Source organism: Acinonyx jubatus, chromosome D2, assembly GCF_027475565.1.
Source record: "Acinonyx jubatus isolate Ajub_Pintada_27869175 chromosome D2, VMU_Ajub_asm_v1.0, whole genome shotgun sequence".
NCBI lineage: Eukaryota > Metazoa > Chordata > Mammalia > Carnivora > Felidae > Acinonyx > Acinonyx jubatus.
In genome coordinates this window covers 51,042,018-51,058,157 of record NC_069393.1, presented here as the reverse complement: position 1 = coordinate 51,058,157, position 16,140 = coordinate 51,042,018, and the positions used below count along the sequence as shown (strand labels likewise).

At 37.6% G+C, this 16,140-nt stretch overlaps 1 protein-coding gene across 12 annotated transcripts in view; it reads left to right on the top strand.

The window, feature by feature from the left end:
- The window catches only part of CPEB3 (cytoplasmic polyadenylation element binding protein 3), a 191,917-nt gene that overhangs the window by 109,048 nt on the left and 66,729 nt on the right, over positions 1–16,140 (top strand). For all 12 annotated transcript variants that reach the window (XM_053207281.1, XM_027062622.2, XM_027062626.2 and 9 more), the window contains 2 exons: positions 1,628–1,795; positions 3,896–3,985. In XM_053207281.1, coding sequence (XP_053063256.1) covers positions 1,628–1,795; positions 3,896–3,985 — 258 coding nt within the window. The remainder of the gene's footprint in view (positions 1–1,627; positions 1,796–3,895; positions 3,986–16,140) is intronic.

The window sequence follows — 16,140 nt, the reverse complement described above, 5'->3', positions numbered from 1 at the left end:
GGCTGTAGTGACGCAGAATCTAGCTTTCAGGGAAATATAGACAGGATAGACTAAATGGGGAAGACACTGTTCTTTTTTTTTGAAGAATGTATGAATTTATTTTAGAATTTTGAATTTATTCAAAAGTTCGAGAGCTCAAGAAGTTCATTTTTAGCGTGTAACCTAATGGAAAGTTTCACCAGGAACTCACTGACTCAAACAGGAAATATATTTGTTTTTAAACTTAGATTTTATTTTGTAATATTGGGTGGCATCATTGTGTTACATTTATTAACAGACTAACTGCTGGTATCTTTCTTATAGTCGTGTGAAATGGGTAGATGCCTTTTCTGTATAAACTCTACTTGGCCATAGAGTTAACAATGAAAATAATTTTTTTGAGTGATATAAAATATTGCTTAGGTTAGTAGGGTGGAGATGTCATAACCACATCTACATCTGTACTCCCACATCTTAATTTATGTGTTCTCATTTATGTGTTTCACCTGTTTTTTTTTTTTAAGTATATGAAATTTATTGTCAGATTGATTTCCATACAACACCCAGTGCTCATCCCAAAAGGTGCCCTCCTCAATACCCATCACCCACCCCCCATCAGCCCTCAGTGTGTTCTCAGTTTTTAAGAGTCTCTTATGCTTTGGCTCTCTCCCACTCTAATTTCTTTTTTTTTTTTTTTCCCCTCCCCTCCCCCATGAGTTCCTGTTAAGTTTCTCAGGATCCACATAAGAGTGAACACATGTGGTATCCGTCTTTCTCTGTATGGCTTATTTCACTTAGCATAACACTCTCCAGTTCCATCCATGTTGCTACAAAGGGCCATATTTCATTCTTTCTCATTGCCACATAGTACTTCATTGTGTATATAAACCACAACTTCTTTATCCATTCATCAGTTGATGGACATTTAGGCTCTTTCCATAATTTGGCTATTGTTGAGAGTGCTGCTATAAACATTGGGGTACAAGTGCCCCTATGCATCAGTACTCCTGTATCCCTTGGGTAAATTCCTAGCAGTGCTACTGCTGGGTCATAGGGTAGGTCTATTTTTAATTTTTTGAGGAAACTTCACACTGTTTTCCAGAGCGGTTTCACCTATTGTTAATGCAAATGCTTATTCCCAAATTGGATTAGCTTGAAATGACAGGGAAAATTCGATCATGTTTAGTCCTGCACTCAGAGAAGTTATCAGCCTTTGTTGTCAGTTTAATATTCCCTCTGCTGTCAGGGCCAGTCTGAACCTTTGAACAAATAAAAATATGTGAATAAAGACTACTTTTCCATTTATTTTAAGAAATGTCTGGGGAAAAGAAAAATAACTGCTGAATACTCTTAGCAGCAGTAATATGGACTGTTTTAAAAGGTAGTGATTTTTAGCAGCAAAAACAGCTCTAATTTTTCATTCTTCTTGCTATCAATCCAATTATTTCCATGCTATACATACTGTTACACAAAAATGGTGGTATTGTCTAGACCCTGTAATCTGCAGTTGCTTATCCTATTGTAAAAGTCACAGTTCAGGATACTTCTTTTATTTTTTGTATGATTCACTCTACACTTTGGCTCCTAATAAAGCATCTGTTGTCCAAGAAAATAATTTTAACTGTGGAAACTTCCACGTTTGTTTCAGGTCGGTCTTCTCTCTTTCCCTTTGAAGATGCCTTCCTGGATGACAGTCATGGCGATCAATCCTTGTCATCTGGGTTAAGTTCTCCCACTCGCTGTCAAAATGGAGAACGAGTAGAACGTTACTCCAGAAAGGTGTTTGTTGGAGGCCTTCCTCCTGATATCGATGAAGGTATGACGCATTCATTAATGACTTTATAAAGGCCAGATTTGTTCTTCGTGTGATCTGACCCTGTCTCTCCTTTCCAAGCAGCTTTAGGACATTCATATTTTAGTGTTCAGAGGATGAAAATATATGATAGATGGGGAAGTAATTGTGCACTTCAGGTCTGCTGTTCAAATGTGTGTATATATAGCAGTCTCCCAACAGTGTCTTGTTTCCTAGGCCTTCATTTGGGGATACGTTTTAAAATAATAATGAAAGTTAATATTTATGAAACTCTCCATAGGCCCATTATTGTGCTAAGCGCTTCACATTACATTATCTCATTTAATCCTTATAGCTATCCTATAAGGCATATCCTACCAACTCCATTTTATAGATAAGGAAAGAGGCTCAGAGAGAGGCAGTTTGTCCAAGGTTGTGTAGCTAATGGTGCACCTAGTGCTCAGAATTATTCTGATTCCGGTGCTTTTGCTCATATTTATCACACCATCCCATCTCATATTTTAATATATCGATTAGTAAAAAGCACCCTTTGCCTTTAAAAGAATGAAGACTAATTAGAATTTTTTCTTAATATTTTTGAGATACCGTCAATCCAAAAGTGAGTTTTCACTTATGCTTGAAGCCAGTCAGCACATAGTAGGTTGTCAGTAGATATTTGTTGAATGGACAAATGAAATGTAATTGTGACAGAATTAGCCTAAGGGAAAAAACAACTCTAGTTCTGGTAGGTTCTGGATCTGCTATAAAAATATTATTAAAACAATTGCTTTGTCAGTATTGTTGTAGCTATGGCATTTCTCTAATTTATCATGATTTTCTTTTTCACGGTGATAAAGGAATAGTCTCTAAAAGTAATTTTATTTTAGGGGCACTCTGGGAGGCTCAGTTGGTTGGGTGTCTCGGGTCATGATCTTATGGTTCGTGGGATCCAGTCCCATGTGAGGCTCTACCACTTGTGTGCATGTGCACGTACTCTCTCTCACTCTCAAAATAAATAAACTTTTAAAAAATATTTTTAAAAAGTAACAATTTTATTTTAGACTTCTTTCTTTAAGGTTGTACAGAGCTGGAGACTCATTTTCCTCCAAATTATTTTTATACTGGTGTTAATCTCATCTATCAATTGGATTTTTTTAAAGACAAAGTTTAGATCATGGCTGAGAGAGTGGCAACTTAAATCTGAGTGTGGGCTAAGTTATAACCTTCTGCTTTGAGTCAGAAGTCAGAAGGAAAAGGTAAATTTATTGAGCTATAACGTTGGAAACATTTTCTTCATAGGATGTGTCATAGGTAAGTATGAGAGAAATAGATCATTGGTTTTAACTTTTTATCATCAAATAGAATTACCTACTTTTTGCCCCTATTCCTCACCAAAAGAATTGTATCTTTTTTTTTTTTTAAGTTTATTTATTTTGAGAGAGAGAGAGAGAGAATCAGTGGGAGAGAAGCTGAGAGAAGGGTACAGAACATCCGAAGCAGGCTCTGTGCTGACAGCAGAGAGCCTGATGCAGGGCTCTAACTCACGAACTGTGAGATCATGACCTGAGCTGGAGTCAGATGCTTAACCGACTAAGCCACCCAGGTGCCCCAAAGAATTGTATCTATTTCTAAAATAATCTCAGAGATTCATAACCTTAGATTACTAATAATCATAACCTAAGATTAATAATGTTAGATCTTTTAGAGTTTATTTTGCGTAAGGGAAAGCACATTTTAAATATTTTGTAATCTTTTGCTTTTGCCTTTTTTCTAAATACAGAACATTCCTATTTTTAGAGTCTTTTTTTTTTTTTTTTTTTTTTTTACTTGACTGAGAGGTCACCTTAGTTAATGACAGACTTTTTTTCTTCCAAACTCTTTATATCAAATTTACTGGCAGTGAAGAGCAATGAATTATAGTTAGAAACACATTTTGCATGGTTGAAAGTGAATAACCAAATGTACCCAGCAGACAATTGTATTTCACTTAGTAGGTTTGACTTCTGTAAAAATGCTTTAGAAATAGCTCTCAAAACGTTTTTTAAATAAAAAGACATGCTTTATGCTATTCTGTTTGCAATATTTTTTTTTCTCTTATGCTAAGATTCCTTTTTTGTTTTATAGATGAGATCACTGCCAGCTTTCGCAGGTTTGGACCTCTCGTTGTAGACTGGCCTCACAAAGCTGAAAGCAAGTCGTATTTTCCTCCTAAAGGTAATGCACTTAAAATGTCTCCACTGCCTGTCTGTTGGAGAGCTAGCATGACAGTTCAATAAAATTATGACAGCCTTTTAATTCTTGAAATAGCAGTTGGATTTTTTCCCCTAATTAAGAAAATATTTTATTGTTGATCATCTTTTTGTGTCTTACTGTTTCCACTTGGAGACTGTTCCCCCCAGGAGCACACTCATTGTTTTAGGGCATCTATTTATTATATCAACGGTGAAATTTTGTGAGTCTTGTGTGAGTGAACCTTGTGCTAAGTTTTCATTATTTGAGAGGAAAAAAATCTAGGATTTTGAGCAATGTCAGTGAGTGGAGAGGGAAAGATTATTTAGAGTCAAATATTATTTGTATCTCAGTGTCCTCTGGTTTTATAGGTCTTATAAAACCCAAACTTTGAAAACCTAGTGGCTGAAATATGACATTGTATGAAATTACCTTTATTCATGTCTGTCTTCAAAAAAAATTTTTTTTTAATGTTTATTAATTTTTGAGAGACAGAGATAGAGTGCAAGCAGGGGAGGGGCAGAGAGAGAGGGAGACACAGAATCAGAAACACGCTTAAGGCTCCAGGCTATCAGCACAGAGCCTGATGCGGGGGTCAAACTCCAAGCCCTAAGATCTTGACCTGAGCTGAAGTCAGACACTTAACCGACTGAGCCACCCAAGCACCCCTATTCATGTCTGTATTTTAAGTGACTTAGTGTGTTGAGGGGTGGAAGGCAAACTAGCAAAGAATTCTTCATGTGAACTCTTCCCTTATTTTTGGTAGGCTTTTTTGATAATTTACGAAGACCTGAAAATATATTACTTTGTTCATAGTCTGTAATTTCTGCAGAATTCAGGGAACTTTTCTAGTGATATTAGCTCTGGGTAAACTCCTAGAATTACATGGAATAGTGTTTGGGGTTAAAAAGGAAGTTTTCTTCATCTGTAGCTATATTTCAAAGATGTGTTTCATCTCCAAAGAATTGTCTTTTTGATATGTATTATTGTGTAACATTATTCCTTCAAGAAGATGGAGTCAAAATACTTATCTTTCCTGTGCTTTGTACAGGAATGAAATTATAGCTTAACCTGGGAAAGGTCGGTGGCTTCTTCTTATGTCTGGTTTATTAGGTTTCTTTGCCACCTATATTTCTCCTCATTCTCTCAACAACCTGTGAAAATAATTACTCACTAAATATAAGGCTGTTTACTTTTAACATTTCCTTTTTAATTCTCTTCAAGAATTTTTAAAGTTAAAAAAATAAGTTTCATATTAAGCAGAAAAGATAAAAATCGCCAGCTGATTATTCCATTGAAGGAATGTATTCACCACCTTGTGGTACATGTATAGCACTGTGTAAAAACACATGTTTAAAACATGTTTCTAAGAGTGCTAATAATTCCTTGAATCAGAGTAGTGTTATTTCAGTGAATGGATGAGTTCACCACACTGTGCCGCAGGTAATATGCTCTGTAAAGTCACATGTATTAAAAAATATTCCTAAGAGTACCAGTTGCATTTGAGCATTAAGACAGTGTCATCTCACTGAAAGAATGTGTTCACTACACTGTGGTACATGTAGCACACTATCTAAAATTGCATGTGTAAAAGATATTTCTAACAGTGCTAGTTGAAAAAAAATCATCATGCTGAGAAGGTATAAAAACACCTCTAGTATCAAAGGTGTCATGTGATCTGATCATCATGAAAAATGAAGATAGGGGCGCCTGGGTGGCTCAATCGGTTAAGCATCCGACTTTGGCTCAGGTCATGATCTCACAGTTTGTAAGTTCAAGCGCCACACGGGGCTCTCCACTCTTAGCATGGAGCCCATTTCGGATTCTCTGTGTCCCTCTCTCTTTGCCCTTCCCCTGCTCTCTCTTTCTCTCTCTCTCAAATATAAACAAAAATGAAGATAAACCTGTATAGTCATGTCCAAAGAAAATTATCCAAATCTATATCTATCAGACATAATCACTATATACATTTTATTAAATATCCTTCTGTTGTCTCTTTATGAACATAAACATTTATATGAAATTTTGCAATTACATAAATGGGATCATGCTGTGCATGCTGTTTAATAACCTGCATTTTCCCCTCAGCAATGTCAACATCTTTCTGGAAGAGACCTACATTATCTTACTGACTGTATTTGATTTAATCCATCCTGTTAATGGACACTTAAGTTGCTTCTAACTGTTTTGTCTCAGGGATCACACTTCAGTGAATATCCTTATGCCTTCATCTTTTTGCCTTTATCATTACCTCTTAGGGTGAATTTCCAGAAGTGAGGTACATATTTTTTTATACAGATTGCAAAGCTGCCCTTAAGGAAAGTCATATATGGGGGTGCCTGGGTGGCTCATTTGGCTGTGTCCGAGTTTGGCTCAGGTCATGATCTCACAGCTTGTGAGTTTGAGCCCCATATTGGGCTGTGTGCTGACAGCTTAGAGCCTGGAGCCTGCTTTGGATTCTGTGTCTTCCTCTCTCTCTGCCCCTCCTCTGTTCACACACACACACACACTCTCTCTCTCTCTCTCTCTCTCTCTCTCTCTCTCTCTCTAAATAAGCGTTAAAAAGTTAAAAAAAAAAAAAAGAAAAATCATATACGTTTATGTTCCCATCAATATTATCTGATTTGTAAAACTCAGTTTTATTGAATCAGAGGAAATGACTCTTTTTCAATCTTTGCCTATCTGATGGTTAAGATAACATCCCCCCCCCCCACCCCCCGTTTTGGGCATTCTTTTCTCTTTACTGGTCTTTGAATTTGTTTTACTTTTTTTGATTGACTTCTCATTTCTGTCTGGACTTTATATTGGAGTAAGGCACAGGAAGCGATCCAGTTGTATTTTTCCTGGTAGCATGCCAATCATCTCAATAGTCATTTATTGACTAATACATTTTTTTTCTCATTGATTTGGAGCATTAGAAATAAGTGTTGATTGAAACATTATCTCTCTCTCTCTTTTTTTTTTTTTTTAAGTTTTTCATTTTGAGAGAGAGAGAGAAAGTATGAGCTGGGGAAGGGCAGAGAGAGAATCCCAAGCAGGCTCCATGCTGTCAGCTCAGAGCCCAACATGAAGCTTGAACTCCCCGACTGTGAGATCATGACCTGAGCTGAAATCAAGAGCCAGACACTTAACCAGCTGAGCTACCCAGATACTCCTTGGAAGGTTATCTCTTCTCTTTTTCAGTGGAATGCATTAAGTTTTTCTGGAATCCCTCTGTCCAGTGTGATAGTCACTAGCCACATGTAGCTAATGAGGGCTTGAAATAGGACTAATTTGAATTGAGACATGCTATAAGTGTAAAATATACACTGGATTTTGAGGACTTAGTTTTATAAAAAAAAAAAAAAAAGTAAAAGATCTCATTAGCAATTTTGTTTTCATGTTAGAATAAGTTTTTGATATATTGGATTAAATAAAAAATATTAAAGTGAACTTCGCCAGTTTCTTTTTACCTTTTAAATGTAGATATTAGAAATTTTTGTTTTCTATTTTAAAGTTTATTTTGAGAGAGAGAGAGAGAGAGTGCGAGAGAGAGAGAGAGAGAGAGAGTGGAGGAAGGGCCGAGAGAAAGGAAGAGAGAGAATCCCAAGCAAGCTCTGTGCTAACAGCCCAACTCGGAGCTTGAACCCATGAACCGTGAGCTCATGACCTGAACTGAAATCAGGAGTCAGACGTTTAACTGATTGAGCCACCCAGGAGACCCTAGAAAAAAAATTTTTAATTAATTAATTTATTAATTACACCCAAGTTAGCATATAGTGCAACAATGATTTCATGAGTAGATTCCTTAATACCTCTTACCCATTTAGCCCATCTCCCCTCCAGCAACCCTCTGTTTGTACTCTGTATTTAAGAGTCTCTTATGTTTTTTCTCTCTCCCTGTTTTTATATTATTTTTGCTTCCCTTCCTTTATGTTCATCTGTTTTGTATCTTAAATTCCTTATATGTGTGAAGTCATATGATATTATTTGTTTTTCTCTGGCTAATTTCGCTTAGCATAATACCCTCTAGTTCCATCCACGTAGTTGCAAATGGCAAGATTTCATTCTTTTTGAGTGCTGAGCAATACTCTATTGTATATATATACCACATCTTCTTTATCCATTCATCCATTGATGGACATTTGAGCTCTTTCCATACTTTAGCTTTTGTCGACAGCACTGCTATAAACATTGGGGTGCATGTGCCCCTTTGAAACAGCATCCCTGTATCCCTTGGATAAATACCTAGTAGTGCAATTGCTGGGTCGTAGGGTAGTTCTATTTTTAACATTTTGAGGAACCTCATACTATTTTCCAGAGTGGCTGCACCAGTTGCATTCCCACCAGCAGTGCAAAAGAGATCCTCTTTCTCCGCATCCTCGGCAACATCTGTTGGTGCCTGAGTTTTTAATTTTAGTCATTCTGACTGGTGTGAAGTGATATCTCATTGTAGTTTCGATTTGTATTTCCCTGATGATGACTGATGTTGAGCATTTTTTCATGTGTCTGTGAGCCATCTGGATGTCTTCTTTGGAGAAGTGTCTATTCATGTCTTTTGTCCATTTCTTCACTGGATTGTTTTTTTGGGTATTGAGTTTGATAAGTTCTTTATAGATTTTGGATACTAACCCTTTATCTGATATGTTGTTTGCAAATACCTTCTCCCATTCTGTCGGTTGCCTTTTAGTTTTGCTGATTGTTTCCTTTGCTGTGCAGAAGAAGCTTTTTATTTTGATGAGGTCCCAGTAGTTCATTTTTGCTTTTATTTCCCTTGCCTTTGGAGACATGTTGAGTAAGAAATTGCTGGGGCCGAGGTCAAAGAGGTTTTTGCTTGCTTTCTCCTCTAGCATTTTGATGTCTTCCTGTCTTACATTTAGGTCTTTTATCCATTTTGAGTTTCTTTTTGTGTATGGTGTAAGAAAGTGGTCCAGGTCCATTTTTCTGTATGTCGCTGTCCAGTTTTCCCAGCAGAATTTGCTGAAGAGACCGTCTTTATTCCATTGGATATTCTTTCCTGCTTTGTCAAAGCCATGTGTTGGCCATATGTTTGTGGGTGCCCCTAGAAAATTTTAAATTACATATGCGACTCATATTTCTATTGGAAATCACCTCCCTAAAACAAGGATCAGTAAACTACCTGTTTTTATATGGCCTTACTGTAAGCTAAGGATGGTTTTTATGTTTTTAAGGGTTATAAAAACACACATGCAAGAATATGTAGCAGAGACCATATGTGGCCCTCAGATCCCTTTGAAGAAAGTTTGTTGACTCCTGCTCTAAAATAGTCTAGGGAGCTACTCATTTCGCTTCTGAGACATCCAGTGACAAAGGAGGCAGCCTATATATTTTAAAGGAAGTCTGTATAGATATTAAATTTTGCTTTTCAGTTGAGTCAAATGCTTCCATGAAATCTTTACCTACTGGTTAATTGTGTGCCATAAAGTAAAATATAATAAGTCATTATTGTACCATTTGTCTCTTGGTACTTAAAGGACTATGAGTTTCTCTTTAAGTCTTCTCTTTTGAAAGATAAATATTTTCACTTCTCTCAGTAATACCGTGTGTCTAGTGGTTTCTGTATCACCATTTTTCTCATCTGCCTTTTGTATATGTGTCGTGTTTACAATATCCTACTTAAATTTGTTATGGAGAATTGAAGAGAGAACATTTGGGTTGGTCTGGGCAGTACAAAGTTTAGTAGTTCTATTAATTCCATGGTTTTTGATGCTATTCCTGTATAATAGCATATTAATAAAGAACTATGGAACATTAGATCTGGTGCCTTTATTCTACACCAGAGGTTGAGTGTTGAGATAGGCTGGTGACATCTAGGGGTCTCCCAATTCTGATCTGCAAGCTTGCATCGCAGATTGCCTTTCATGTGATTAGGGGTTAGGAAGACAAATCATTATTATACTGTTGGCTCCTGTTGTGTTTTGCTTTCAGCTAAAATCTGAAGGTTGACCTGTTTTGAGAGGACCTAAAGAAATTTGATGTTATTCCAAGATTGAAGTAACTTTGAGAATCCATGTCCGTTACTTTGAATGTTGGGAACATCTAAGGAGTTCACCTCTACTATTCTTTTTTTTTTTTTTTTATGTTTATTTATTTATTTTGAGAGACAGTACTAGTGGGGGTGGGACAGAGAGAATCTCAAGCAGGTTCTGCACTGTCAGAACAGATCCTGATGCGGGGCTTGATCCCATGGACTGTGAGATCATGACCTGAGCTGAAATCAAGAGTCAGAAGCTTAACCGACTGAGCCACCCAGGTGCCCTTCACCCCAACTGTTCTGTGCCTTCTTAATAATGCCCCTTGTGCTATTTCTCCTTTTCCTTAAATTCCTTAGGTTTTAATTCAGATCCATGCCTTTTTGTTAATGCCCTTCATGCTGAGTGTACTTTTGTTTAGGTTGCCCTAGGTTGGCCATTACGTACAGTTTGTTTGGCTATACAGTTTGGTTTATGTGTAAGTAGAAAGCAAAACATAAACCATCTATTGAACCCTTCAGCCTTTCTCTCAGAATGTATATGCCTAATGAAATACATATTCATTCATCTGGCAGGTTTACCTGTAGAGATATGGAGTAGGGTTTGTAAAACCATAACCATTTCAGTGGACTGTGGAGAGCTTAAAATCCATGTAGAGAAACAGTGTCCAGGCACATCAGTTGTCTGTCTTAAGTATTGTCTGGCCAATACAATAGGAGGTAATGGAGTCTGGGGCTCTCTCCAGCACACAGACCACCAAGGTATTTGATCAGCCATTTGAGGATATGCAAAGTCCTGTGGATCACTTTGTGTGTAGGCCACAGCAGATAATTCCTTGTTGTTCTCTAGAGCACCACTGAGAACATGAAATGTGGACGAAGGTATGGAAGTCAGAATATGTGTTTTCATATTTGGTCTCAGACCTTATAACTTGTAGTCCTGTGGGGAAAATAAGAAATTAGTCAACTAATTACAAAAATAAACACAATTATAAACTGTAATAGTTCTGTAAAGGAAAAATAAAGAGTACAGTGACTCTAAAAAGTGGGCCTCAATTTAGAGGAGGGATGTAGAGAAAGCTTCTCTGAGAAGATGACAGCTAAACAGATCTGAAAATTGAGTACTTAGTCACAAAGTTAGGGAAGCCGTTTCCCGAGTGGAAGAGTACCATATGGGAAAGACTGAGTATGAAAGGGCTTTAGTACCTTTGAATAAACGAAGTGTGGTTGGAGTGTTAAAAAAGAGAAAATGATGTAAAAGAAAGAGCCTCAAAACAGAAAGACTTATTTTTCTTCCCTAAATTGACTTCATCCCCACAGAGAGCGGACACGAAGGCATTTGTGTGGTGTTTGTCTTTGGGGTGGAGGAAGAATGGAATTGAAATATCAGTTTAAAGTACTTTCAAATAGCTATTGATAAAATGGAAGTAAAATCTTGCTTTGTGTTTTCTACATTTAGTTCTTGATGATGAAAAGAAATCCAACGCTAGTCAAATTATTGAGGAAAAGTTTTCTGAGATCATCTTTGCATACTTTTTAGGTCTGTATTAGCAAAGTTGAAATTGTGAAGTCTGGAAAGAGAGGTTCTTCCATATCTTAGGGCATGAACCAAATCCCACATTCATACAGAATTGTAATAAATGACACTTATGTTTATAATAGCTTGGCTACAGGTAATTTGAAGACAGTTATTGAAAAAGAATGGCAAAAGAACAGAATAAATGCAAACAGAGGGCTTAGGTCCTGATGCACATGATTATGCAGCATTGGGAATATCAATCCATCAAATATTTGTTGCTTGTCAATCTGTGGAAGAGTCTATATTTGGCCTTATGGGGGATCTAGAGAAGATTGCAGTTTCCTGGAGGAAACATGGAAACAACGGATATGAAATATTAAATCATGGTAAAGAACATGGATTCTAGAACTAGATTTGTGGGACTCCTCTACATATTAGTTGTACGACCCATAGGCATGCTGTTTAACCTTTCTGTGCCTTAGTGTCATCACTTGGTAAAAGAGGGATAATGATAGTACCTATTTCAGAAGGTCATGATGGGGATTAAAATGAGTACGTAAGTCCATGTGGAGTGACTAAAGCATTCTCTGCATACAGTAGATATTATGAATGATACTGTAATTTTTTTTAAATACAGATCAATGTATGGTTAATGACAAGTGAGCAAAAAATACTCTCTGCATGCAGAAGAGAAGCAGATTGCTGTGGGCTGTACAAGACCTTGATCTTCAAAACTAGGCAGGAAAAGAATAGGCAGGAATTGCAGGGGGCTGGGATTATGGTAATTAGGATGGCAAACCTTTACTAAGGGCTTGCTATGAGCAAGGCATTGGGTTACAATTTTCTAAATTATATTTAATCTTCCCAACTGCACAAGGTAGGCACCTTAGTGTTCCCATTTTATATAGAAGAAGAAACAGATTTAGAAGAGGGCAGTTTGTCCATGGTCATGTGTTAAGTGACAACAGGTTAGCCTCAGAGCCCAGCGCTCTTAAATATTGCACTCTACTATTCTCATTTGGGAATAAAGACAGCCCAGAGGTAGGCAGCAGGCTTAATTAAGGCAGGATTATGTGGTAGCTTGACTGCCAAGCCTAGGACTTAGACTGAGTAACCAGTGATGAAGAATACAGGCTCTGGAGCAAGCTGCCTGCGTTGGATTCCTGTTCGCCTACTTGCCATATATGTGTCTGGGCTGGTTATTTTCCTAATTCTCTATTTTTAAAAAAAACCCTACAAAATGGAAATAATAGTATCTAATTCTGTTTTGAGGATTAAATAAGAAAATGCACGTAGAATACTTTCATATTACCCAGATATTGAAGTCTTTTTTTTTTTTTTTAAAGCAAGGGAGAGGTTGGGATATTTTTCTTCGGTTTTGGTGTTTAGCCAGGGTCAGAAAAACTATTTAGGAATTTCCTGTAATCTAGCTTATAAGAAGTAATAAAGACCACAAAGACCCAAGATATTAGCATGGAGGTATTACTGGATTGGTGGCAGTAAGAGACCGGTGGGAGTGATCAGGATGGTGGCAAACTTGATGTTAGGGTTGTGTTAAAACTTCTTCCACTGAATGGGGGCGTTATAGTTCTCTTGAATATAGGGGAGTCAATTGAGAGAAAACTAGTTTGCTATGGTGATGATTTGACTAAAGACACATAGAGTTTGGTATGTCCTCACATCTGATCTGAGAGGAAATTACTAGTGGGCAGTGAGATTGCAGTTACATAGTTTGGGGAAAGAGACTGGCACTGGGGGCACACATCTCTTGAGAGTCATCTTTTTGGAGAGGAGGGAGAAGATGAAAAACAGATAATAGGTAAATGTTGTTAGGAACCAGAAGGAAGAAGAGAACACATCAGGAGAGACCTGGGTGAATGAAGTACTAGGGGTATGTCTGTGGCCATGGAGGCGAAGGTAAGAAGCTTCAAGAAAGAACATCAGCATCATTAGCTATTGCAGGGTTACTAAGAAGACCTCCATGGAATAGAAATAAGTGTGGGCCTCTTGTCAAGTACATGATCATAGGAATTTCTATTGTTATCTTAATTCTAGGTCTTAGTATACATTGTAATGAAGTAGGAAAACCAGAGCAAAGCAATCTAGTTTGTACTGAACAGGTGTTACCTTTATAAGTAAGAAAAATCCTGCTTCCCCAGCAGAACCAACCGCCATCATTTTTTGTTTCCTTCCAGTCTCTCTCTATTCATACATATCCTTTTTTGTGGGCAGGGCGGGGGGGGGGGTGTAATTGTAGCAAAGATACAGTTTTCTATCCTCCTTCTTCCCTGCCATGTTACTACATAATTTTCATATTTTTCAAGAGTCTGCCTTACCTATTGTTATACCATAATTTACTTGCTTATTGGTCATTTAGGCTATTATAAATAATGCTCCTGTTAATATGTCCTTGTACGTGGCTTTTTCTTTCATAGTGTTTTCTTTAGGATAGATTTGCCGAAGCTTAACTGGAGTTAAAGAAATGAAAATCTTAATGACTCCAGATTCCATATCACATGGCTTCCCAAAGCAAATTTCCCTATGTAGTTTATACTAATTTGGACATCTTCAGCCCCACTTTTGCTTACTTCTAAGTTAGATAGATGGTACATTACAGTTGTGGACTTACCTTTTGCGTATATGTTTGGAATATAATGGACTCCCGCAGAAGCCAGAAACCACATTGGTATGAATCTTCTACTGGAAGCATTTAAACCTTTCCTCTCAGGTCTCATCTGTTAAGTCTTGGTCATCATCTATGGTTCTCTCCCTTACCCACTCTGACTACACTGACTTCTTTGCTGTTCCTTGAGGCCCACTCAGGTCCCTCAGGGCTTTAGTACTTTCTTCTGTCTGAAACTGTCTTTTCCCAGATTTCTGAATGGGCTATTGACCTCTTCCCTTAGACAGACCTCTACTCAAATGTCACCTTAACAGAAATATCTTTCCTGATTTCCTTATCTAAAATAGAAGTCTTTTTATATTCTATCTTCTATCTTCTTGCTCTCTTTCCCTCTTACCTTCATTTTATTTATTTTTTACTTCATTTTATTTTTCTTCAAAGTGCTTATCATGACCTGGAAAACTTATGTGTTTTTCTGTCTGTTTTCTGGATCAGAATGTAATTTTTATGAGAGTAAGGTGTTTTTATGTTTTGTTCACTGCTCTATGCCCAGTACCTTGCATACCTGCCTCAGTAGCTGGCCCTTAGATATTTGTTAAATGAATGAATTTTATCTTTGCAAATGATGAGTTCACTCCTAGAGTACTAGAGCAGAAGTCTATCACCTTTTAGAGCTGGGAAGTTCCCTAAAGATCATTTTAATACGATCTTCATTTTAAAATGAGATTCGAAGAGGTGAGGTGTCTTTTCCTAAGAGCGCACAGCTGTTATCAGACAGACTTGGACCTAGCAGACCAATAATTCATGCTGTTTTATCTGGTGAATTATAAAGGAAATAGTTTTTATTTGTTTGACTAGTATGTATCATGTGTGGGAAAGGAACATTGGTTTAAACTTGGACTTTATAAATTCTAAGATTTAAACATAATTGATAAAGTATGCTGTTATTTACAAGACTGGGTTTTATATAAAAATTAGCAACGTAAGTTGTATGACCCATGAAATAGTTTTACAGCTATTTAAAAATGAAAGTGCTGCTTGGCTTTTTCCTGAATTCTTCTGTTCTGTTGGTCACACTCACATAACGGTATTTCCAAGATCTGGTTTAGGCTGATGCTGTAGCTAGGAGCATGGGATTACATCCCGTATAGCTTAACCATGGGAGTCTGCCTCTTGGGTGATGCCACACCATTACTGCACATAGATGCAATGCTTTGTAATTGAGTTCTTTGACTACAAAGGTCAGAGGTTCTCTTGTACTACGTCAAATTAGGGATGTGGTGAAAGCCGCAGAATAGAAGCTGTGCTAGAACCAGGTATCATGGAGGTGTCATGCTAGGGAGTCAAACAGTGGGAGCTATTAATTCTTCATTGTTCATATTCTGCCATTATCATGACTCAGCTTTTCTCTGCATGTGTGCTCGTCTCAGATTGTACTTCCAGTGGGAAAACTGTTTTTATATTTCTAGTAGAATTCCAGAAAGAGGGAATCTGATTGGCCCAGTTCATTTTTTAACACCTAGGTGTGACATAGGCCATCCTAAAGACAGTGGCCATAGAGTCCTTGACTGCTTAATAAAGAAACAGCTTAGTTCTGCTTCTGTGAACATGACTGCTAGGAAGATAAGTTGGGCATGAAAAGATTTTATGATGATAAAAGGCTCTTCCTGGGAGAATAGCCCATGTCCAAAGTTGCTGTCACTAGAGCTACAAAAAATTGTCTGTCCACCCTGAGCCTTCTACCCTTCGTTTTATACTACTAAGCAGCTGCTCTTGATAACACGAGTAGTCTCACCTCTTGCAGTGGGACTGGGGCCAAGGAGAAGAGCTGGCATCTCCTGGGCAGTGAGTACAGCTGCAGTACCACTGTTTACAGAGACTTCTGGGACAAAGGTGAGGACAGCAGCCAGCTGCAGATGTTGGACAGGAGATTAGCCACGTGGCTCTAAAACTGTGTTCACAAGTTGGTGATGCTGGCAGTGGAGTGCAAGAGGCTGTCCCAGCCCAGCTGGGCAGCCAGTTTCAGT